This window comes from Macaca nemestrina, chromosome 15, assembly GCF_043159975.1.
Source record: "Macaca nemestrina isolate mMacNem1 chromosome 15, mMacNem.hap1, whole genome shotgun sequence".
NCBI classification, from domain to species: Eukaryota; Metazoa; Chordata; class Mammalia; order Primates; family Cercopithecidae; genus Macaca; species Macaca nemestrina.
Genome location: NC_092139.1, coordinates 18,910,398 through 18,933,607, shown reverse-complemented (window position 1 = coordinate 18,933,607; position 23,210 = coordinate 18,910,398). Strand labels below are relative to the sequence as shown.

At 52.6% G+C, this 23,210-nt stretch overlaps 2 protein-coding genes across 4 annotated transcripts; one reads left to right on the top strand and one right to left on the bottom strand.

Annotated features, from left to right (window-relative positions):
- Positions 1–2,985: 2,985 nt before the first annotated feature.
- LOC139358351 (uncharacterized) lies at positions 2,986–10,212 on the bottom strand. The gene is made up of 2 exons (XM_071078901.1): positions 10,174–10,212; positions 2,986–9,678 (listed from the first exon to the last, which is right to left on the bottom strand). Exons 1-2 carry the CDS (start codon positions 10,210–10,212, stop codon positions 8,911–8,913), a joined length of 807 nt encoding a protein of 268 aa, XP_070935002.1. The 3' UTR covers positions 2,986–8,910.
- Positions 8,957–23,070, top strand: LOC105496464 (phosphorylated CTD interacting factor 1). Of its 3 annotated transcripts, none has more exons than XM_011766906.3 (17): positions 8,957–9,092; positions 11,706–11,873; positions 13,267–13,409; positions 13,501–13,625; positions 14,761–14,898; positions 15,095–15,225; positions 15,341–15,495; positions 17,672–17,819; positions 17,915–17,998; positions 18,243–18,342; positions 19,441–19,603; positions 20,285–20,457; positions 20,603–20,689; positions 20,774–20,958; positions 21,659–21,752; positions 21,850–22,025; positions 22,111–23,070. In XM_011766906.3, the coding sequence occupies exons 3-17, from the start codon at positions 13,286–13,288 to the stop codon at positions 22,340–22,342; spliced, it is 2,115 nt and encodes a 704-aa protein (XP_011765208.1). In that variant the 5' UTR covers positions 8,957–9,092; positions 11,706–11,873; positions 13,267–13,285; the 3' UTR covers positions 22,343–23,070. The 3 variants fall into 3 exon arrangements, with proteins under 3 accessions (XP_011765208.1, XP_011765211.1, XP_011765210.1); XM_011766908.3 differs by lacking the exon at positions 8,957–9,092 and adding an exon at positions 9,522–9,641; XM_011766909.3 differs by lacking the exon at positions 14,761–14,898.
- The last annotated feature ends 140 nt before the right edge of the window (positions 23,071–23,210 follow it).

Below are 23,210 nucleotides of genomic sequence, written 5' to 3'. Positions count from 1 at the left end.
TTTGCTCAACTGCTCATCTCTATATCGGGAGTAAAAGACTCCAGGCTACTGACAGAGACTCAGCCACAGCAGGCGGCTCATGCTTTTCTCGGCATCCCATAGGGTGCTGTTGCCTTGGTGTTCCCACTACAGAAACCAGAGCCTGGAATAGAAACGGGGATACCTGGCCAGGCACAGTGCCTCACGCCTGTAATCTCACCACTTTGAGAGGCCGAGGCAGGCGGATTGCTTGAGGTCAGGAGTTTGAGGCCAGCCTGGTCAACATGGTGAAACCCCCGTCTCTACTAAAAGTACAAAAATCAGCTGGGCCTGGTGATGTGTGCCTGTAGTCACAGCTACTCCGGAGGCTGAGGCAGCAGAATCGCTTGAACCCGGGAGCCAGAGGTTACAGTGAGCCAAGATCACACCACTGCATTCCAGCCTGTGCGACAGAGTGAGATCCTGTCTCAATAAATAAATAAATAAATAAATAAACAAACAAACAAACGGGCTACCTGAAAAAGCCACCTAGACTTCAACCCAGTGTGGTCTGTTCACGGTCATCAAATATTTACAGAGGGTCAGGCACAGTACTGGGCATGGGGTTACAAAGGTGAACAAGCCCCAGCCCCCACCCTTAAGCAGCCCACAGCCTAGTGGATGAAGAAAATTGACAAACATTGAGCTTAGGCCATCGTGGGAGTACAGGAGAGGGAACCTGTCCTAGCCTGGGTAGAATGAAATTCAGGGAAGGCTGCCTGGTAGAGGCAACATCTAGGCTAAGACTCGAAGGCTGAATTAGGCCAAGAGGGGAAGAAGAGTAAGGGCAAACAGCATATACAGACTCAGGAGCTGGACACAGTGGCTGATGCCTGAAATCCCAACACTTTGGGAGGCTGAAGCAGGAATATTCCTTGAGGCCAGGAGTTTGAGATCAGCCCGGGCAACACAGTAAGATCTTGTCTCTACAAAAAAAATTTTTTTTAATGAGCCAGGTGTGGTGGTGTGCTCCTGTAGTCCCAGCTACTTAGGGGACTGAGGTAAGAGGATCACTTGAGCCTAGGAGGTCAAGGCTGCAGTGAGCCTGGGTACAAAGGGAGCCTGGGCTCAAAAACTAACAAAACAAACAAAAAAACAGAAACACAAAGGATCAGGGTCATGAGAGAACCTGGCATATTTAGGGAAATTATGAAGTAGTTCATGGTAGCTGGCACTGGATCAAGAAGAGATGGTTTGAAGGTTCAGATCATGAATAAAATGAATGTGTGTAAAGTGCCTGACGCTGTGCATAGTAAATATTCTGCCATGGTAGCTCATTATAATTCTGGATTTGTAAGCCAAATTAAGAGTTTGGGATTTTGTCCTGTAGTCGATGGGGTGACATTAAAGAGTTTTAAGCCCAAAGTGACTTGATGAGACTTGCCATATAGCCAGATCCCTGTGGCCCCTTGGTGGATTATGAACTAGAACTCAGAAGGCCAGTTTGGAAATTAACAGGTATGGCCAAGCACAGTGGCTCACGCCTGTAATCCTAGCACTTTAGGAAGCCGAGGTGGGAGAATTGCTTGAGCCCAGAAGTTAAAGACAGTCTGGACAACATAATTACCCCATCTCTATCTTAAAAAAAAAAAAAAAAAAAAGGCTGGGCATGGTGGCTCACGCCTATGATCTTAGCACTTTGGGAGGCCAAGGCAGGTGGATCACCTGAGGTCAGGAGTTCAAGATCAGCCTGGCCAACATGGTGAAACTCTGTCTCTACTAAAAATACAAAAATTAGGCAGGCGTGGTGGCACTTGCCTGTAATCCCAGCTACCCGGGAGGCTGAGGCAAGAGAATCACTGGAATTTGGGAGGCAGAGGCTGCAGTGAGCTGATACTGTGCCACTGCACTGCAGCCTGTGTGACAGAGTCAGACTCAATAAATAAATAAAGCCAGGCACAGTGGCTCATGCCTGTAATCCCAGCACTTTGTTTTTTTTTTTTTTTTTTTTGAGACAGAGTCTCGCTCTGTCACCCAGGCTGGAGTGCAATGGCACGATCTCGGCTCACTGCAAGCTCCGCCTCCCGGGTTTACCCCATTCTCCTGCCTCAGCCTCCCGAGTAGCTGGGACTACAGGCGCCCGCCACCTCGCCCGGCTAGTTTTTTGTATTTTTTAGTAGAGACGGGGTTTCACCATGTTAGCCAGGATGGTCTTGACCTCCTGACCTCGTGATCCGCCCATCTCGGCCTCCCAAAGTGCTGGGATTACAGGCTTGAGCCACGGCGCCTGGCCTAATCCCAGCACTTTGGAAGGCGGAGGTGGGCAAATCACTTGAGGTCAGGAGTTCGAGACCAGCCTGGCCAACATGGAGAAACCCTGTCTCTACTAAAAATACAAAAATTAGCTGGGCGTCATAGCGGGTGCCTGTAATCCCAGCTACTTGAGTGACTGAGGCAGAAGAATCACTTGAACCCGGGAGGCAGAGGTTGCAGCAAGCCGAGATCGTGCTACTGCACTCCAGCCTGGGCGACAGAGCGAGACTCCGTCTAAAAAAATAAAAATAATAAAAATAATTTTTTAAAAAGAAATTGAGAGGTATGGCAGGTGGGAGGCTTCACTTAGATCTCTTAACAAGAGAGTAGATAAATATACAGTGGAAAACAAAAAAACAGCAATGAAAATGAACTCACCATAGCTATATGAAACAACATAAATGAGTTTTCCAAGTGTACTCTTGTGCAAAAGAAGCCAGACACAAAATAATACTGTATAATTCAATTTATATAAAGTTCAAGGAACAGGCAAAACTTTAGTGTTTAGGACACATTCTCAGGTGGTACAACTCCAAAAGCAAGGAAGCAAGGAAGTGATTATCACAAAAGTAGTTGGAACAGCAATTACCCTGCGGGGCCTTCTGCTTGACTGTTCAGTACCATTGCATGGGTGATGCTAAGCCAGGTGCTCACTTTTTGATAAATCATTCGGTTTTACATTTATGTTTTGTGCACTTTTGTATATGTGCGCTATTCTTTTTTTTTTTTTTTTTCTTGGAACGGAGTCTCGCTCTGTTGCCCAGGCTGGGGTGCAGTGGTCTAATTTCGGCTCATCACAACCTCCACCTCCCGGGTTCAAGCGATTCTCCTGCCTCAGCCTCCCGAGTAGCTGGGACTATAGGCATGCGCCACCATGCCCAGCTAATTTTTTGTATTTTTAGTAGAGACGGTGTTTCACTATGTTGGCCAGGCTGGTCTCAAACTCCTGATCTCATGATCCTCCCGCCTCGGCCTCCCAAAGTGCCGGGATTACAGGTGTGAGCCACCGTGCCCAGCCTATTTTTTTTTTTTTTTTTTTTTTTTTTTTTTTTTTTGAGACAGAGTCTCGCTTTGTCGCCCAGGCTGGAGTGCAGTGGCCGGATCTCAGCTCACTGCAAGCTCCGCCTCCCGGGTTTACGCCATTCTCCTGCCTCAGCCTCCCAAGTAGCTGGGACTACAGGCGCCCGCCACCTCGCCCGGCTAGTTTTTTGTATTTTTAGTAGAGACGGGGTTTCACCATGTTAGCCAGGATGGTCTCGATTTCCTGACCTTGTGATCCGCCCGTCTCGGCCTCCCAAAGTGCTGGGATTACAGGCTTGAGCCACCGCGCCCGGCCGTATTTATTTTTTTGAGACAGGGTCTTGCTCTGTAGCCCAGGCTGGAGTGCAGAGGCGTGATCACGGTTCACTGCAGTTTTGACCTCCTGGGCTCAAGTGATCCTTCCACCTCAGCCCCCTAAATAGCTGAGACTAGAGGCGTGTGCTTCCACACCTGGCTAATTTTTGTATTTTTTGTAGAGATGGGGATTTCACCATGTTACCCAGGGTGGTCTCAAACTCCTGGACTCAAGCAATCCACCCACCTCCACCTCCCAAAGTGTTAGAATTACAGGCATGAGCCACTGCACCCAATTATTTTTAAGACATGATCTCTGTCTCCCAGGCTGGAGTGCAGTGGCACTATCGTAGCTCATCGCAGCTTCGACATCCGGGGCTCAAGTGATCCTCCCACCTCAGACTCCCAAGTGGCTGAAAGTACAGGCCCATACCACCATGCCCAGCTAATGTTATTTTTAAAAATTTTCAGAGTCTTGCTACATTGCCCAGGCTGGTCTCTAACTCTTGACCTCAAGGTATCCTCCCACTTGGACTCCCAAAGTGTTGGTGATTACAGGCTTGAGACACTGTGCCAATCTATTATATGCCATTCTTTTTTTTTTTTTTTTTTTTGAGACAGAGTCTTGCTGTGTCACCAGGCTGGAATGCGGTGGTGCGATCTTGGCTCACTGCAGCTTCTGCCTCCCAGGTTCAAGTGGTGTCCCTGTCTCAGCCTCTGGAGTAGCTGGAACTACAGGTGTGTGCCACCATGCCCGGCTAATTTTTTTGTATTTCAGTAGAGATGGGGTTTCACCATGTTGCTCAGGATGTACTCCATCTCCTGACCTCATGATCTGCCCACTTAGGCCTCCCAAAGTGCTGGGATTACAGGCGTGAGCCACTGCACCCGGCCCCATATGCTATTCTTAACAATAAAAAGGTTTTAGAAGTTTGTCTTTGGGAGGCTGAGGTGAATCACCTGAGGTCAGGAGTTCAAGACCAGCCTGGCCAATGTGGTGAAACCCCGTCTCTACTAAAAATACAAAACAACAACAAAAAAAAAACAAAAAAACACTAGCCGGACATGGTGGCAAGCATCTGTAGTCTCAGCTACTTGGGAGGCTGAGGCAGAAAAATCACTTGAACCTGGGAGGCAGAGGTTGCAGTGAGCCGAGATCGCGCCACTGCACTCTAGCCTGGGTGACATGAGCAAGACTCCTTTCCAAAAAAAAAAAAAAAAAAAAAAAAACTGGACTGTGTGTGGTGGCTCACGCCTGTAATCCCAGCACTTTGGGAGGCTGAGGCAGGAGGATCGCTTAAGGCAAGGAGTTCAAGGTTACAATGAGCTATGAGTGCACATCAGTCTGGGAGATAGACTGAGACCCTGCTTCTAAAAAAAATAGGGGCAGGGGTGGGAAAAGCCGGCTCTAAGGTAGTCATTAGGATGGTGAGGTTGGCTTTTGTTTTGTTGGAGTTTTGCTCCTGTCACCTAGGATAGAGTGCAATGGTGTAATCTCAGCTCATTGCAACCTCTTCCTCCCAGGTTTAAGTGATTCTCCTGCCTTAGCCTCCTGAGTAGCTGGAATTACAGGCCCTTGACACCATGCCCAGCTAATTTTTGTATTTTCAGTACAGATGGGGTTTCACCCTGTTGGCCAGGCTGGTCTCAAACTGCTGCCCTCAGGTGATCCACCTATCTCATCTCCCAAAGTGCTGGGATTACATGTGTGAGCCACTGCACTCAGCTGAGAAGAGGCTGGTTTTGACTACATGTGGAAAGTGAGCAAAGGGAGAAGATTAGGCATGTATCAGGTGAAAAGCAGTGCTGAACACTGTGAGGTAGAGAATCTTTTAAGATATTGAACTATCCAGGCCAGGGGCGGTGGCTCACACCTGTAATCCCAGCACTTTGGGAAGCCGAGGTGGGCGGATCACCTGAGGTCAGGAGTTCGAGACCAGCCTGACCAACACGGACAAACTCTGTCTCTACTAAAAATACAAAATTAGCCAGGTGTGGTGGCGCATGCCTGTAATCCCAGCTAATCGGGGGCCTGAGGCAGGAGAATCGCCTGAATCCTAGATGCGGAGGTTGCGGTGAGCCAAGATTGTGCCATTGCACTCCTAACGGGCAACAAGAGTGAAACTCCGTCTTAAAAAAAAAAAAAAAAAAAAAAAAAAAAAAGATTGAACTATCCAGGGCCACTGTGTCAACTCAGGCCAGTCACTTACCCTGAATCCAGATCCCTTATTCACAAAACAGGGAGGCCAGTGTGGCTTAATGGAACCAGCCTCGCATTTTGGTGTTGAGAACGCTGGGCTTAAAATACCAGTTTTCTTGTTACTTGATGGCTGTGTGAACATGGACGATGACTTCACCCCTGTCCCTCACTCCAACCTGTTTGCTCCTGTGCAGATTTGAGGTAATAATTCACAGGATTCCACGATAAAACAGAAGACTAGGCACTTGGGATGTCTGGTACCTTGGTTATCAGTTAAGATAATCTGAACCATGAATGAGAAAATACTTTGGGCCGGGCGCGGTGGCTCAAGCCTGTAATCCCAGCACTTTGGGAGGCCGAGACGGGAGGATCACGAGGTCAGGAGATCGAATCCATCCTGGCTAACACGGTGAAACCCCGTCTCTACTAAAAAATACAAAAAAACTAGCCGGGCGAGGTGGCGGGCGCCTGTAGTCCCAGCTACTCGGGAGGCTGAGACAGGAGAATGGCGTGAACCCAGGAGGCGGAGCTTGCAGTGAGCTGAGATCCGGCCACTGCACTCCAGCCTGGGCGACAGAGCGAGACTCCGTCTCAAAAAAAAAAAAAAAAAAAAAGAGAAAATACTTTGAAAACATGAAAGAATAGATAAAAGGTTGGGCGCGGTGGCCTGTAATCCCAGCACTTTGAGGGGCCAAGGTGGGCGGATTACGAGGTCAGGAGTTTGAGAGCAGCCTGGCCAACATAACGAAACACCGTCTCTACTAAAAATACAAAAAAAATTTAGCTGGGTACGGTGGCATGCGCCTGTAATCCCAGCTACTTGGGAGGCTGAGGCAGGAGAATTGCTTGAACCCAGGAGGGAGAGGTTGTAGTGAGCCAAGATCGCGCCACTGCAATCCAGCCTGGGCTCTGTCTCAAAAAAAAAAAAAAAAAAAAAAAAGGATAACAATCACTATACGGTTTTCAAACTTTAGTGAAAGCGCGGACTAGCTGGGGGGCATGGGCTTGGAAAACTCGGCATTCCGTACGTCAAGAGTGACCGTGTAGTTTACTGTCCAAAGCAAGACTTTTGAGACGGGAGTCTCGCTCTGTCGCCCAGACTGGGGTGCAGTGGCGCGATCTCGGCTCACTGCAACCTCCACCTTCCTGGTTCATGTGATTCTCCTGCCTCAGCCTCCCGATTAGCTGGGATTACAGACATACGCCACCACACCGGGCTAATTTTGTATTTTTAGTAGAGACAGGGTTTTGCCGTGTTGGCCAGGCTGGTCTTGAATTCCTGACCTCAGGTGATCCACCTGCCTCGGCCTCTCAAAGTGCTGGGATTACGGGGGTGAGCCACCACGCCCAGCCCAAAGCAGGCTACTTCTGAGAAATGAGGCAATATTAGTAATTATGCCAGCGCAGCAGGCATAAATCAAAACTGCCACCCCACCCTTCCAGAACTTAGGGCCCAGGAGTCTGGTTTCCCATCAGGCCTCTTATCTGAACGGGAAGCTCTGCGAGGGCAGGAACTGCCTTTCCTATATAGAGGTTGCTTATTTCTGGAGGGCTCAAATCTACTTAAAGCAATGCTCACACCACTGTGAGACGATCACGTCTAACACTGATTCATCACTTAGGAAGAGCCAGGTATTGTGCTGAGGACTTCACATGCATCACCTGAGTTAATTCTCACCAAATCTTTTTTTTTTTTTTTTTTTTTTTTTTTTTGAGACGGAGTCTCGCTCTGTCACCCAGGCTGGAGTGCAGTGGCCGGATCTCAGCTCACTGCAAGCTCCGCCTCCTGGGTTCACGCCATTCTCCTGCCTCAGCCTCCCGAGTAGCTGGGACTACAGGCGCCCACCACCTCGCCCGGCTAAGTTTTTTTGTATTTTTAGTAGAGACGGGGTTTCACTGTGTTAGCCAGGATGGTCTCGATCTCCTGACCTCGTGATCCGCCCGTCTCGGCCTCCCAAAGTGCTGGGATTACAGGCTTGAGCCACCGCGCCCGGCCCTATTCTCACCAAATCTTTACGAGGTAGGCGGATTTATTATTTTCCACTGAGGAAACTAAAATTTAAATTGGTTAACTCCTTCAAGTCCACACATTTTGGGTGGAAGAGCAGGGATTGAAATCAGATGAGGATCTGAACCCTTGTTCTCAATTACTACTCATACCAGTGCCTCCGTTTTTGTTGAGCCTCCCCCTGCCTGCCCCCACGCTGGCGTGCAGCCGGGACCATGGACATCCCAGAGGCTGCCCAGCCGGGGCACCTACAGCCAGCCCCTGGCTTCATACAAGCGCCGGTATGACAGCAGGTGGCAAGCTTGTCCTCTCCTCAAGCTAGCACTGGAAGGGCTGCTTACTGGGGAGGCCGGAGATGGGTGGAGCTACCATTCTGACGCCTGCAGGCCCCTACCAAAAAGAATCCTGCACCTCACACTGCCGGTTCCCTGCCAGGCTACCCTCTGTAGCCGGTTTGAGGGCTCGGTGAGGTTTTGAACTGCAACTAACGGCCACAGATGTCAATGCTGGAAAGGCCCTACGATGCATTTAGTTGATTTCCCAACTTTGCCCAAAGCCATCTCTATTACTTGCCCCCGAAGGCTGGTTTAAGTTGCTTCTACTCAAGAGCATTTGCAGCCTGAGTTCCATGTGTATGTAGCCCAGGCATGGGGCAGGGCTGCACAACATTCCGTCAGCAGGCAGCACAGAGGCCCAGAGAGGGGAGACTGGCCGAAAGCGGCAGAGCCGCGCGGGTGCCGGGACCCAGGTCCCCGCTACGTCCAGAGCCTGCGTCACCAGGACTCCTCCCCTAGGCCGGCAGCCCAGCCCGAGACCCCAGCTGGTTCTAAGACAGCCCCCACGCCCCCTAGTGCGCAAGCTCAGTAAGACCCCGCCGCGCACCGCCCACCGCCCACATCCGGCCCCTGCGTGTGAGCTCGCGGGGTAAACTGAGGCGAGGGCGTGCCAGTGAATTCATTCCTTCCTCAGTCCACCCGCAGGCCTACAAAGCTCTCTCCCCCTCCTCAGCGCCACAAGGCACAGCAGGGACGGATGGGAAGAAGGGGAGGGGGCCGAAAGCAAGCTGGGTGCGAGGAGCCAGCCGATCCTGCCACACTCAAGATGGCGGCACGGCCGTGGCGAGGTCCCTCAGAGGCGGTACCAGCGCATGCGCAGCGCGGAGTCCCGGCCCGGGACACAAGATGGCGGCAGCGGCGCTGGGGAGGGCGAGGCGGAGGCGGCAAAACGGGCGGTCGAGCAGAACGTGTAGCCGCGTCCCCTCGAGTCCGCTCCGGGCAGGTAAGAGTCCCAGGAAGCCATGGTCCCGCAGCGAGCCGCGCCAGGGTCTAGGGATCCGAAGCTGGGCGGCGGCGGCCCCTCCGGCGCTTTCTGCTCGGGGCTGCCTCTTGCCCCATCTCTGTTGCCGCCGCCATCTTAGACCCGCGGGTGGGCAGCCGCACCGGTGGCCGAAGTGAGGGAGGTGGGCCCGAAGAGCCCGAGCGGAGCGGCCTCTAGGGCCCCTCCGCTGCTGCCGCCGCCACCGCCTTTGTGTCGGGCTCCGACTCTGAGTCGCCTCAGCCCGGGGGCGGGAGCGCGCGGCGGGGCGGGGGGCGGAGCCCGGGAGATGGGCCGGCGCGCGCGCGCGCCAAACAGCCCACCCTCGCTGAGGTGGGGGAGGGGAAGGTGCGCGCGCGCGCGCGCTGGGGTTGGCCGCTTCTCGCCCTCGCGGCTGCGCACTTTGTTCGCCCTTTGACTCCTCCCTACTGGGCCGGAGAATTCTGATTGGTATATTGCGGAGATGGTTCCGCCCCACCTGCCTCCAATCCCGGATTCGGACTCTGGCTTCTGGTGGGTTCCTCTGGTTGCGCAGATACAGTTGTTTATCCTTGAGTAGCGGTAATTGTCAAACTGCGGTATGCGTGGGGGTCGGGAAGCCACAGGATAAATAAAAATGTTATCTTAAGAGCAGTTATGTCTTACTGGGAGCGTACAATGCTGGACTCTACACATAACGGTCGAGTGATTCCGGTTTATAAGCCGGGAAGCAGAAGGGCCTCGAATCCGGGTCTGTCCAACCCCAGGGCTGGTACTTCGGCCACAGACCTGCTGCACTCAAGTCACATAGGGAATTAAAAATGGTTTTAATCGCAAAAAATGGCTAAATTTTTTCAAATAGTGTGAAAAAATGAGTCATCCTGTCTCTTAGGGTGCGTTTTAAAAATACAAATTCTTGTGTGCCTCCCCTCCGTATTTCTGGCTCCTGAGATGCTCAGTGAGGCACAGGCGTCTGAATTTTTTTTTTTTTTTTTCCACAAACTCCGAGATGATTCTGATGCACAGCTGGCTTTGGAAATACTGCAGTGTCCCCATTTAGCCTCACACTAAGCTGTGCCGCTTGTGCGTATTCTGCGAAGTTCATCTACCCGGTGCATCAATATCACAGGATGTTTGTTTCTTGGGAAAAACGTTTTTCAATAAAGGCGAACAAGATGTGTCATATACGGCGTTTGCATGTTTTTATTTTTGCAAGACGTTCAGAGCGTGTCCTTTCATTTGCTGTGGGAGGCTTGGGATTGTGTCCCCCAGATCAGTGATATGTATGTTTGTTGATTTTTCTCTGGTCTAAGGGTACTTTATTTTTTAAGAGACGAAGTCTTGGCCGGGCGCGGTGGCTCACGCCTGTAATCCCAGCACTTTGGGAGGCCAAGGTGGGCAGATCACCTAAGGTCGGGAGTTTGCTGACCCACACGGAGAAACCCCGTCTCTACTAAAAATACAAAATTAGCCAGGTTTGGTGGCGCATGCCTGTAATCCCAGCTACTCGGGAGGCTGAGGCAGGATAATCGCTTGAACCTGGAAGGTGGAGGTTGTGGTGAGCCGAGATCACGCCATTGCGCTTCAGCCTGGGCAACAAGAGTGAAACTGTCTCAAAAAAAAAAAAAAAAGATACACTAAAAAAAAAAAAAAAGAACAAAAAAAGAGATGAGGTCTTGCCCTGTCACCCAGGCTGGAGCACAGTGGCATGATTATACTTCACTGCAGCCTCGAGCTCCTGGGCTCAAGTGACCCTTCCACCTCAGCCTCCTGAGTAGCTGGGACTGCAGGTGCTTTTTGTTTGTTTGTTTTATTTGGGCCTGGCGCAATGGCTCACACCTGTAATCCCAGCACTTTGGGAGGCCCAGGTGGGTGGATCTCTTGAGGTCAGGAGTTCGGACCAGCCTGGCCAACATGGTGAGACCCCGTCTCTACTAAAAGTACAAAAAATTTAGCCAGGTGTGGCTCATGCCTGTAATCCCAGCTACTCGAGAGGCTGACACAGGAGAATCGCTTGAACCCAGGAGGTGGAGGTTGCAGTGAGTTGAGATCATGCAGTGTACTCCGTCCTGGACAACAGAGTGAGACTGTCTCAAAACCAAACAAAAAGTTTTATTTGTCGTAGAGCTGGGGGGGTCTCACTATGTTGCCAAGGCTGGTTTTGAACTCCTAGCCTCAAGAAATCCTTCCACCCCGGCCAAGTTGCCAAAGCCACCATGCCCAGCCTAAGGGTATTTAAGTTGGCAGGACTGGCTACAGAGTTTGTGGGGCCCAGTGTGCAAAATGAAAATGCGAGCTCCTTGTTAAAAAGTTATTAAAAATTTTAAGACAGTGACAGCAGAGCCTCAAACCAAGCTCAGGGCTTTCCTGAATGTGGGTCCCTGTGCAGTCGTGCAGGTCATGTGCCCATGAAAGCAAACCTATTGGTGAGAAAGCTTAAGAGGTATCATTTTCATCTCCTGTATTCCCTCATCCCCTCTCCCGATGTGTCCTGCACTGGAGGCCCCCAGCTTGCTCTTTGTTTTTGCCCCTCTTGTTGTCCCCGCCCTGCAGCATCCCACAGGTCTGTGACTGTCTATTTTCCTATTTGCTTTCCAGCTGCTGATGCAAGGAATCCCCTGGGGCCCCGTCCACTTCACTGCTGACCAGCCCATCCGTCTGTGCTGAGTCTTCCTGCAGGCCTTTCCTCGCCTCTGTGGGACCCTGTGGGGGTCCATCCGGCTGGAGAAGAAAAGCCTCTCATGCTAGCATTGCAGACCCCAGAGGGTGAGAGAAAGGGGGACTTCATTCAGTCTTGAAACCTGTGGGCTCAGCCCCTAAGGCACCAGGAATTCTTCCTGCCCAGAGAATCCAGGCAGCTTCGTTTTTTTCATACCTTGGTCAGTGGTTCTCAACCTTTTTGTTATCAAGGCCCTTTTTGTTGTACATTAATGTCCTGTTGCTCCCTGCGTTTTTATCTGCCAAACTGTACCGATGGAGTAACCATTCACTTTTCCCTTTCTAAATTAATGAAGAAGTCTGTGACGAAGTGTACAATAAAATCAGTGTCCCAATGATTCCTCTGATGTCGTCAACAACCAATCAGAGCTTCTGATCAGCATGAGAAAATCAGTGTGACCACAATGAGTTGATAAAATTTCAGCATGAAAAGATAACTGATTATTAAGCCTGCCTTTGTGGTCTTGTTGTGGGTAAAAGTTTGATTTCTTTTGGGAAGTGTGACCTACTGAAAACAAATTTAGCATCATCAAGTCTGTCTTAGCTCCCAGTTGTCTGACAGCCCCAGGCCAGAAGCACTTTGGCTTCTGAGGCTCCTGCTGGGCATGCTTTGGGTGGGGGAGTAGGGAATACAGATCTGAAGGAACTGGCCTCCTTGCTGGTACTTACAGTAAATGTTCACCTGGGGATTATGAAGGAGTCATTTAGATCGTCCTTCTCAGTTGCATTGGTTATTTTAGCAACAGCTGCTTCCTGCCATGTAATGTAAAATAAGGTGACCAATTAGATTCCATGCCCTTCCCTAGTGTGCTTTGTTCCTTTTAGATTTTACTGGATAGAAGCAGTAAAATCCCATCTCCTCCTGAAAGTTGTTACTGTTCCTTCTTGTAGGAATTGCTTCTCAAGGGCAGATCTTGTTCTGTCTTGTTTGCTGCTCTTGGTGCTTTGTAAATATTTGCAGAATCAATAGTGCTTCTGTTGGGTCCAGGTCCTATGCCTGAGCCCAGGAGAGAGCTGAATTGGACCCAGTTCCTATTCCTGGGAGTTCTGACAGTTTAATGGGGAGACAAACCCAGCTGATAGACCAGACCATCTGAGTGCTATGACAGAGGTGTTCACGGCCCTGAGGAGGAGCTCTGACCACCTGACCTCGGGAGGGGAGAGTCAAGGAAGGCTTCCTGGAGGATGTGAACACAGTAGCAAGCCAGGCAGAGAAGAGGGGGAGGGGAATTTTAGGCAGAGGAAGCAGCAGGAGTGCACCCATTGAACAACTGGAATTGCAGCTTAGATCCCAGGGATGCTGTGTGGCACCATGCTGGCTCTCCAGGACAGGACCTGATTGGATTTCTCCACATCCATGGGTGGTCACTGGGGCCCTGGGTGGATTATAATTGGCGGGTGAGGGGGTGGAGCTGACACTCTTTGGTCCTCTGTGTGGCAGGTCCTTTGTGGGTGCAGAGATGGCCAATGAGAATCACGGCAGCCCCCGGGAGGAAGCGTCCCTGCTGAGTCACTCCCCAGGTACCTCCAATCAGAGCCAGCCCTGTTCTCCAAAGCCAATCCGCCTGGTGCAGGACCTCCCAGGTACTGAGGGGGAGCAGCAGTGGGGTGGTGGGGTAGGAAGGGCACCCTGGGAGTAGCCCTGACCCTGGCTGGGCCCCATGCCTGTTTGCAGAGGAGCTGGTCCATGCAGGCTGGGAGAAGTGCTGGAGCCGGAGGGAGAATCGTCCCTACTACTTCAACCGATTCACCAACCAGTCCCTGTGGGAGATGCCCGTGCTGGGGCAGCACGATGTGATTGTGAGTGCCAGCCTAGGGTGGGGGGTCTCAGAGTGGCTTCTGGCACCTGGGCCTTCCCCAAATGTACCCTGAGGAGCCAGCCGTTCAGTGCCCAGCCCTGTGCTGGCACCTGCAGATACAATGACAAGCAAGACACACACAGTTCCTGCCCTCATAGAACCTACACTCAGATGGGGTAGACTGACAAGTAAACAGATGATTGCATGGCTGCTGCGCGGTGGGTGCTGCACCGCAAGGCAGGAATGGAAAAGGCAGACTTGCTCCCTGCGGTCGCAGAGCACCCATGGGCTGCCAGCAGACAGTAGGATGACAGTTGTGGTCCGTGTATGAGGAAGTGTTATAGTACATCTGGATCCTGACCTACTCTGGGAAAGGCAAGATGATGGGAAAAGCCCTGAGAATGAGTGTTTAAGGCGAGAGGGTTAGCGAGTGTGTGTGGGGAGGGAAAGAACATTCTAGGATCTGACATGTCAGTACGACGGGAAGTACAGGCATGGGCTGTTTGGCGGGAACATGGGCTTTTGGATCCTTCTCAGCTGGGGCAGCATGTCTTTACTGGGCACAGTCAAAATAGTTGGCATCTCCGTTTTGCATGTGAAGACACTGAGGTTCAAAGATGGGGAACCACTGGTACAAAACCTCACAGTTAGTAATAGACAGAGCAGGACGCGCATCTGATGTGAATTCAGGGCTGCACTACTCACCGCTATGCGTTCTCTGGGTGTTACCAAGAGTCCTATCTGCAGGGCTTTGCTTTTTACAACAATAAGCAGTTTTTGAGCTTTTCCTTTATTCCTTTCATTCTGTTCTTGAGGAAAATAATGTGTAATGTGTACTGATCTCATGCCAGATGCCATGTTAAGCAAGTCATGTTCACTGACTCATTTAATCTCAGTGGTGATGTAGGGCTTAGCATGGCCATTCTGAAGGTAAGAGAACTGGAAGGGAAGTAACACACCCTGTCGCAGTTGCAAGTTGCAGGCAGGACTGGAGCCCAGTGTTCTCTGCCTGTATCCCAGCCCCTCTGCTCTTCTCTAAGGAGTAGGAGCAGGGGTGGGAGGGCCTGAGGATTCAAAGTCCTGGGGCTCCTAAGCCGCTGGCCCTGGTTGCAACTCTGCTGGTCTCCCTCCACCAGTCGGACCCTTTGGGGCTGAATGCGACCCCACTGCCCCAAGACTCAAGCTTGGTGGAAACCCCCCCGGCTGAGAACAAGCCCAGAAAGCGGCAGCTCTCGGAAGAGCAGCCAAGCGGCAATGGTGTGAAGAAGCCCAAGGTGAGTGTCTGCGGCCAGGAACCGGCTGCTGAGCAGCCAGCTCAGATGGGCAGCCCGCAGGCTCCCTGCAGGGGCTAGGCGTCGGCAGGCCAGCCAGGAGGGGGGCCCGGGACACAGTTCACCAGGTGTGCACTGTATTGGATGGAGCCTCTCTGGTGAATCTCCTGACTTGACACCTTTGTGACTTTCACTACAGATTGAAATCCCAGTGACACCCACAGGCCAGTCGGTGCCCAGCTCCCCCAGTGTCCCAGGAACCCCAACGCTGAAGATGTGGGGTACGTCCCCTGAAGATAAACAGCAGGCAGCTCTCCTGCGACCCACTGAGTGAGTCCCCGCTGATTGGCTTGGGGGCACCCACTGCTAGCGTCAGCCTGTCTGGGACTGTGGGGTGTGGTGTGGGTGGCCAGGGCATCTTCATCACTCCTCTCTGTGCCCCAAGGGTCTACTGGGACCTGGACATCCAGACCAATGCTGTCATCAAGCACCGGGGGCCTTCAGAGGTGCTGCCCCCACACCCTGAAGTGGAGCTGCTCCGCTCTCAGCTCATCTTGAAGCTTCGGCAGCACTACCGGGAGCTGTGCCAGCAGCGAGAGGGTATCTGCCTCTGGGCTGCGACCTCCTTTATTTCCACCCACCTTTAGCAAGAGCCAGGCTTGACCAGGCCAGCTTGGGAATGGCGAAGTGGGGCCCCGTGGTGAGGCATGATCACGCCAATGCACTCCAGCCTGAGCGACAGAGCAAGACCCTGTTTCAAAAAAACCAAAAAAACAAAGAGTATTATACCTTAGGATTCTATGACAAGGATTAAGTAAAATGGATAAGTATTAAATAAACTGTAGTTTAAAATTTTTTTTTTTTGAGACGGAGTCTTGCTCTGTAGCCCATGCTGGAGTGCAATGGCATCATCTCTGCTCACTGCATCATCCGCCTCCCAGGTCCCGGTTCAAGCAATTCTCCTGCCTCAGCCTCCCGAGTAGTGGGATTACAGGCACACACCACCATGCCCAGCTAAGTTTTGTATTTTTAGTAGAGACGGGGTGTCACAGTGTTGGCCAGGCTGGTCTTGAACTCCTGACGTCGTGATCCACCCGCTTCAGCCTCCCAAAGTACTGGGATTACAGGCATGAGCCACCACACCTGGCCAATTTTTTTTTTTTTTAAGAGACACGATCTTGCTATGTTGCCCAGGCTGGTCTTGTACTCCTGGACTCAAGCCTTCTGCTTGCCTTGGCCTCCCACAGTGCTGGGATTACAGATGTGAACCACCATGCGTGGCCTAGTTTTTAATTTTTATGATTAGTAATAAACCTATTTAACTTTGCTCAAAGATAGAATCCTCTGGCCTCCCCCCCGCTTTTTTTTATATTATGTAATACTTTTTTTTCTTTTTCTTTTCTTTTTTTTTTTTTTTTTTTTTTTGAGACGGAGTCTCGCTCTGTCGCCCAGGCTGGAGTGCAGTGGCGCGATCTCGGCTCACTGCAAGCTCCGCCTCCCGGGTTCACGCCATTCTCCTGCCTCAGCCTCCCGAGTAGCTGGGACTACAGGCGCCCACAACCGCGCCCGGCTAATTTTTTGTATTTTTAGTAGAGACGGGGTTTCACCGTGGTCTCGATCTCCTGACCTTGTGATCCGCCCGCCTCGGCCTCCCAAAGTGCTGGGATTACAGGCGTGAGCCACCGTGCCCGGCCTTCTTTTTCTTTTTCTTTTTTTTTTTTTTTTTTTTGAGACGGAGTCATGCTCTGTCGCCCAGGCTGGAGTGCAGTGGCCGGATCTCAGCTCACTGCAAACTCCGCCTCCCGGGTTCACGCCATTCTCCTGCCTCAGCCTCCCAAGTAGCTGGGACTACAGGCGCCCGCCACTTCGCCCGGCTAGTTTTTTGTATTTTTTAGTAGAGACGGGGTTTCACCGTGTTAGCCAGGATGGTCTCAATCTCCTGACCTCGTGATCCGCCCGTCTCAGCCTCCCAAAGTGCTGGGATTACAGGCTTGAGCCACCGCGCCCGGCCCCGGCCTTCTTTTTCTAAGATGGAGTTTCACTGTTGCCCAGACTGGAGTGCAATGGCACAATCTCGGCTTACTGCAACCTTTGCCTCCCGGGTTCAAGCAATTCTCCTGCTTCAGCCTCCTGAGTAGCTGGGAATGCAGGCACATGCCACCATGCCCAGCTAATTTTTGTATTTTTAGTAGAGACGGGTTTTTTCCATGTTGGCCAGGCTGGTCTCAAACTCCTGACCTCAGGTGATCCACCCACCTCGGCCTCCCAAAGTGCTGGGATTACAGGCGTGAGCCACTGCGCCCGGCCTTTTTATTCTTTTCTTTTGAGACAAGGTCTTGCTCTGTCACCCAGGTTGGAGTGCAATGGCGCGACTGCAGCTCACTGCAGCTTCGGTCCCCGGGTTCAAGCGATCCTCCCGCCTCAGCCTCCCGAGTAGCTGGGACACCCAGCTAATTTTTTTTTTTTTTTTTTTAGCAACACAGGATCTTACTGTGTTGCCCAGGCTGGTCTTGAACTCCTGGGCTCAAGCGATCCTTCCACCTTAGCCTTCCAAAGTGCTGAGATTATAAGTGTGAGCCACTACACCTGGCTAGATACTTATTAACACTATAAAACTAGTGATTCTTAGAAAATATTTTGGGAAATGCAGCCTAGAAGCTTCTGAAGTGGGACTGTGTCTTGCTTACTGCTGAATGTGGTGCTTCCTATATGTGCCAAGCTCCAAGTGGGACTGCTTGATTAAATCCAGGCCTTCAGCAGCTCTCCTGTCCTACAGGCATTGAGCCTCCACGGGAGTCTTTCAACCGCTGGATGCTGGAGCGCAAGGTGGTAGACAAAGGATCTGACCCCCTGTTGCCCAGCAACTGTGAACCAGTCGTGTCACCTTCCATGTTTCGTGAAATCATGAATGACATTCCCATCAGGTATAGCCCCACAGCTGGGGATGACCCTGGGCCATTTGGTTTCTGTGCCCAGTCATGTATAGAAGGGCTCTAACTCTGCCCACTGTCTAATGCAGGTTATCCCGAATCAAGTTCCGGGAGGAAGCCAAGCGCCTGCTCTTTAAATATGCGGAGGCCGCCAGGCGGCTCATCGAGTCCAGGTTTGCCTCTGTCTCCTGCCCCAGGCAAGATGGGTCTGTGATCAAAGTGGGAGGTCATAGGCCATCTTGCCTGGTCTCATGCAGGGCTGTTGTTGCTCTTGGTGGCAGAAGTGGGGCCAGCTCCCAAAGGCAGAACAAGGGCTGCGATGGAAGCTAGGGGTTGATGCCCAGGGAGCCCATGGAAGTGGAGTGAGGAGGGTGGAGCCAAGCCATTCCTTTCTTCTACCCTCCCCTTGACTGGCAGGAGTGCATCCCCCGACAGTAGGAAGGTGGTCAAATGGAATGTGGAAGACACCTTTAGCTGGCTTCGGAAGGACCACTCAGCCTCCAAGGAGGACTACATGGTGAGTGGGTCCCCGGGTGAGAAGGCCAGTTTTAGGGCTCTGTGGCCACTTCCTCTAGGAAGCCTACTCTGCCTGTCCAGGCTGGGCAAGGCCTCCCCCAGCGGCCTATTCTTGTGGAATATGGCAGACGTTTGACGTTCATCAGTCCCCAAACTCATGATTGTGGAGATGTTTCTCTAGGCTCCTGGCTTTCTCCCACAGAACATTTCCATTAACAGTCTTAATGGAGTCTTATGCTTGGCCACACACCACAGGTAGCTGCCTTTCAGCCTAATGAATGTTCCGCATCTCCCTTGAGTAGATTTTTGGAAACAGATTGACAGCCTGCTTTTTCTTGGGTGTGTGTATTCATATCATAGTTAAGAGCTACCATCAGATTGAATTCCCTACTCTTAATGTGTCCAAAACAATTCTGTTTTCTGGCCAAAACCTATCACTTCTTAAACCTCTCCACCAGCACTAGCAATGGGCTTTCTTTTCAGGACCATATTTCACAAGAGACAAGGTTTCGCACTTCACGATAGTAACTGTGTACTTGACACGTAGAGAGTGACAAAGGTAGGTGTACTCACTAGCCAGAGTGACTCATTCTCACTCTTCAGTTTTACACGTGATTCAGCAAAATTACAAATCCCGACAGTCATCTTTGCAAGTAGCTAAAAGCTCAAATCTCAAGTCTGCAGCAACCAACACTCTTTTGTAATTGTGTCTTTCCCCAATAGACTGCAAACACTGTAAGCTGGGACCATGCTGGTTTGTCTGTTTCTCCAGTAATTACCGTGGGATCTAGCAGTGTAACCCCAACAAAAGCTACTGGCATTTATTGTACACTTACTGTATGCCAGGCACTTGGTAAGCCCTTAAGGGAAATGATTACATTTAATATTCAAACTGCCCTGTTAGGTATCTCGTGTCCCCTTGGCACTTGAGGAATGATTCAGAGAAGCCAGGGGATATGTCCAAGTGACACAGCTAGTCAGTAGCAGAGCTGGTTTCAAAACAAGGACTGCTGGACTCCAACAGCCCTGCGGTTACCTGCCAGCCCAGCTGAGCCCCTTTGGCCTCCACTAGCGCCCTGATCCAGAATATCTCCTCTAGGATCGCCTGGAGCACCTGCGGAGGCAGTGTGGCCCCCACGTCTCAGCTGCAGCCAAGGACTCCGTGGAAGGCATCTGCAGTAAGATCTACCACATCTCCCTGGAGTACGTCAAACGGATCCGAGAGAAGCACCTTGCCATCCTTAAGGAAAACAACATCTCAGGTAGGGGAAAGGTGGAGGAGGAGCCAGCTGTGATGCCATCAGCTCTATACCCTGATGGAAGGGACAAGCGAGGCTGAGCCTCAAGGCCAGGGACTGGTTTGGGGCAGAACCTGCTGTGTCCTTTGGCTGTACTTCTCTGGGAAACAGGGAGGAGTGATAAAGGGAGAGCCAGATGGTGGTGGTGAAAGATAGGCTGGGAGTCGTAGTTAGGTGTACCCGAATTTACATCCGTTCTCTGCAAGCCTCACTTTCCCCAGACTGAAGTACAGCACCTGGTGGTAGGATTGTGTGAGTACTCACAAGTAACTCAGGTAAACCGTGTGGCCCAAAAAGATCCCCAAATAAGGAATCGTCACTATTACGATGATGGCGATGCATTTCTTGTACTTCTGCCCAGCACCAGGACCCACAGGCCTGAGCCTTCTTGCCCACCAGCCCAAGGCACGGCGTCCAGGGGCCTGCTTCGGTACTGAGCGTGCTGACACAGGCCACCTGTTTCTGCCCCAGCCAATTGTCTGGCTGGTTTCTTTTTATGGCTTTCATTCCCTTTCTACTGAACTAGGCCACACTATACTGATCTGTGAAATGGGACTTCCCTCTCTCAGTAGAAAGCATGTGGCCCACAGTGGCTGCAGCATGAGAATGAGGAGTATGGTCCCTCACTGCTCTCCCTGCCCACAGAGGAGGTGGACGCCCCTGAGGTGGAGCCCCGCCTCGTGTACTGCTATCCAGTCCGGCTGGCTGTGTCTGCACCCCCCATGCCCAGCGTGGAGATGCACATGGAGAACAACGTGGTCTGCATCCGGTATAAGGGAGAGATGGTCAAGGTCAGCCGCAACTACTTCAGCAAGCTGGTAAGAGCTACGGGGAGGAAGTCCCTAGCTGATGGCACGAGTCAGGGCCTGGGATCTTTCCTGAGCAGAGTCCCCAGCAGGAGCCCAGTGATGAGGACATGAGGGAGCACTGCTGAAGGCCACTCCTCTCTGTCCCACCCCACAGTGGCTCCTTTACCGCTACAGCTGCATTGATGACTCTGCCTTTGAGAGGTTCCTGCCCCGGGTCTGGTGTCTTCTCCGACGGTACCAGGTACAGGCCTGGGGCAGCAGGGAGGGCTCCCCAGGAGGGAACAGGGAGGGCGAGCCCCAGGCGCTGACTATGGCCACTCCACAGATGATGTTCGGCGTGGGCCTCTATGAGGGGACTGGCCTGCAGGGGTCGCTGCCTGTGCACGTCTTTGAGGCCCTCCACCGACTCTTCGGCGTCAGCTTCGAGTGCTTCGCCTCACCCCTCAACTGTTACTTCCGCCAGTACTGTTCTGCCTTCCCCGACACAGACGGCTACTTTGGCTCCCGCGGGTGAGGGCCAAGGGCTGCCCTCTACCCAGGCCAGGGAAGTGGTCCTCCAGAGCACCGGGCCCGCCTCTGCTGGCTGCTTCCTGGGCTGTAGTGTCAGGCATGCTTGGGTGGAGTCCCTGCCTCCACCTCTTACCAGCTATGTGATCTTGGACATGTTGCTTAACTTCTGGGAGTCTGAGCTTTTCTGGCTCTGTGGGCAGGCATGTGACACCCCTAGCTGGCCTCTGGGTTTCTCAGTGAGTCAGCTCAGAATGGAATAGGAACACGTGGTCCCGGGCCCTGAGAGGAGTGAGAAGTGGGGCCACAGACCTCAGAGGCCTTACAAACTAGGGGTGGGGGTGAGCACAGATGAGAGAACGTAATGCTGTCTCCAGAAGGAAGAATGGCCAGGACCTCCAGAGGTCCAGAGCTCAGCAGCTGGGGATCCTGGGTGCAGCTTCTGCTATAGTGGTAGTGGTGGGCTCAGAACTGGATTTGAATGCCAGCTTGGTGAACATGGGCATCCCAGCCTGAGCCTCGTTCACTGTCTTCATTCATTCAGTGGAGACGGTTATGCCTTGTGCCCCAGTGAATTAGGGTGAATGCTGGCTTCTGGAGAGGCCATCTCTTCAGTGTGGCTGCCTAGGGTTGAGGATGGCACCTGTTTCTGGTTGAGGGACTGGGTCCTGATAGGACTTAAAATGCTCACTCCTGTCCCCAGGCCCTGCCTAGACTTTGCTCCACTGAGTGGTTCATTTGAGGCCAACCCTCCCTTCTGCGAGGAGCTCATGGATGCTATGGTCTCTCACTTTGAGGTGGGTGCACTGCCAGGGTGAGGGGTGGGCAACAGGGCAGGATTGCCAGCCACCTGGGAGGCAGCTCCTGACGTCCACCCTGTGTCCCCTTCCACAGAAACTGCTTGAGAGCTCACCGGAGCCCCTGTCCTTCATCGTGTTCATCCCAGAGTGGCGGGAACCCCCCACACCAGCGCTCACCCGCATGGAGCAGAGCCGCTTCAAACGCCACCAGTTGATCCTGCCTGCCTTTGAGCACGAGTACCGCAGTGGCTCCCAGCACATCTGCAAGAAGTGGGTGCCAGGGAGGGCAGGGGACGGAGGCTAGGCTGGCCAGGCCAGGCCCAGCCCCACCCTGAGCCATTGCCTTTGCCCGCAGGGAGGAAATGCACTACAAGGCCGTCCACAACACGGCCGTGCTCTTCCTACAGAACGACCCTGGCTTTGCCAAGTGGGTGCCAACGCCTGAACGGCTGCAGGAGCTGAGCGCTGCCTACCGGCAGTCAGGCCGCAGCCACAGCTCTGGTTCTTCCTCATCGTCCTCCTCGGATGCCAAGGACCGGGACTCGGGCCGTGAGCAGGGCCCTAGCCGCGAGCCTCACCCCACTTAACATACCCTGCGGGGAGGAGGAGCCCCAGGGGTGCTGGTCTGGACTGCTGGGACTCAGGCCCCTGGGGCCTGACAGGGACCCCGCTGCCACTGACATAGGAAGATTATGGTTCTGCCAGGGCTCCCCTCCCTACCTGTCCCCAACTCCTCACCTCAAACTCCAAGTCCCATGTATATAGGTCCCAATGCCTTCCCAACCCCACCCCTCATCCTGTTGCCACCTTGTTTCATTTGTAAAAGGAAATACAGAAACCCCCCCAAGAATGTGTGAGGGTCTTGAGGGCAGAGAAGGCTGAGGCAGCTGGAGCTACTTCTGGGACCACATCCCCTCCCTCCAGCAGCTCCTTCTCATGGTCCCTGGACCTTCACTCCTCAGCTGGGGCTCCCACACAGCTGGGTCTCTGGTGGCCTCTGCCTGGGCTCAGCAGGTCCGAAGAGTCCAAGGCCCTGCATCCCCTAGCTCCAAACTCCCCCAGCAGAGCCTGCATGGATACCCCTGGGGATCAGAGGACTGGGAGCTGTGCCTGTCCCCAACCCAAAAGCCAGACTCTGGCTGGCCTTGGATCCCCACAGTGAGCAGACAGCTAGGTGTGCCTCACAGTCGAGGATCAGGAGAGCAGCCTCAGGGGCCCTGTAGGCACAGAGCGCATGCTCCCTAGGGCCCAGGGAGGAAGCAGGTCTGAAGGTGCTTGCTGGGGCTCTCGCTGGTTCAGCCGTCTCTCTCATTGCCAGGCCTCTGCAGCAAGGGTCTGCCCTGCTGGTGGATCACTGGACTGAGAGAGGCAGGGCAGGGCAGGTCATGCTGTGGAGCCACACAGCCTCCACCTCAAAAGATCTGGCCTGGTTCAGGCTGCAGCAGCAAGCAGACA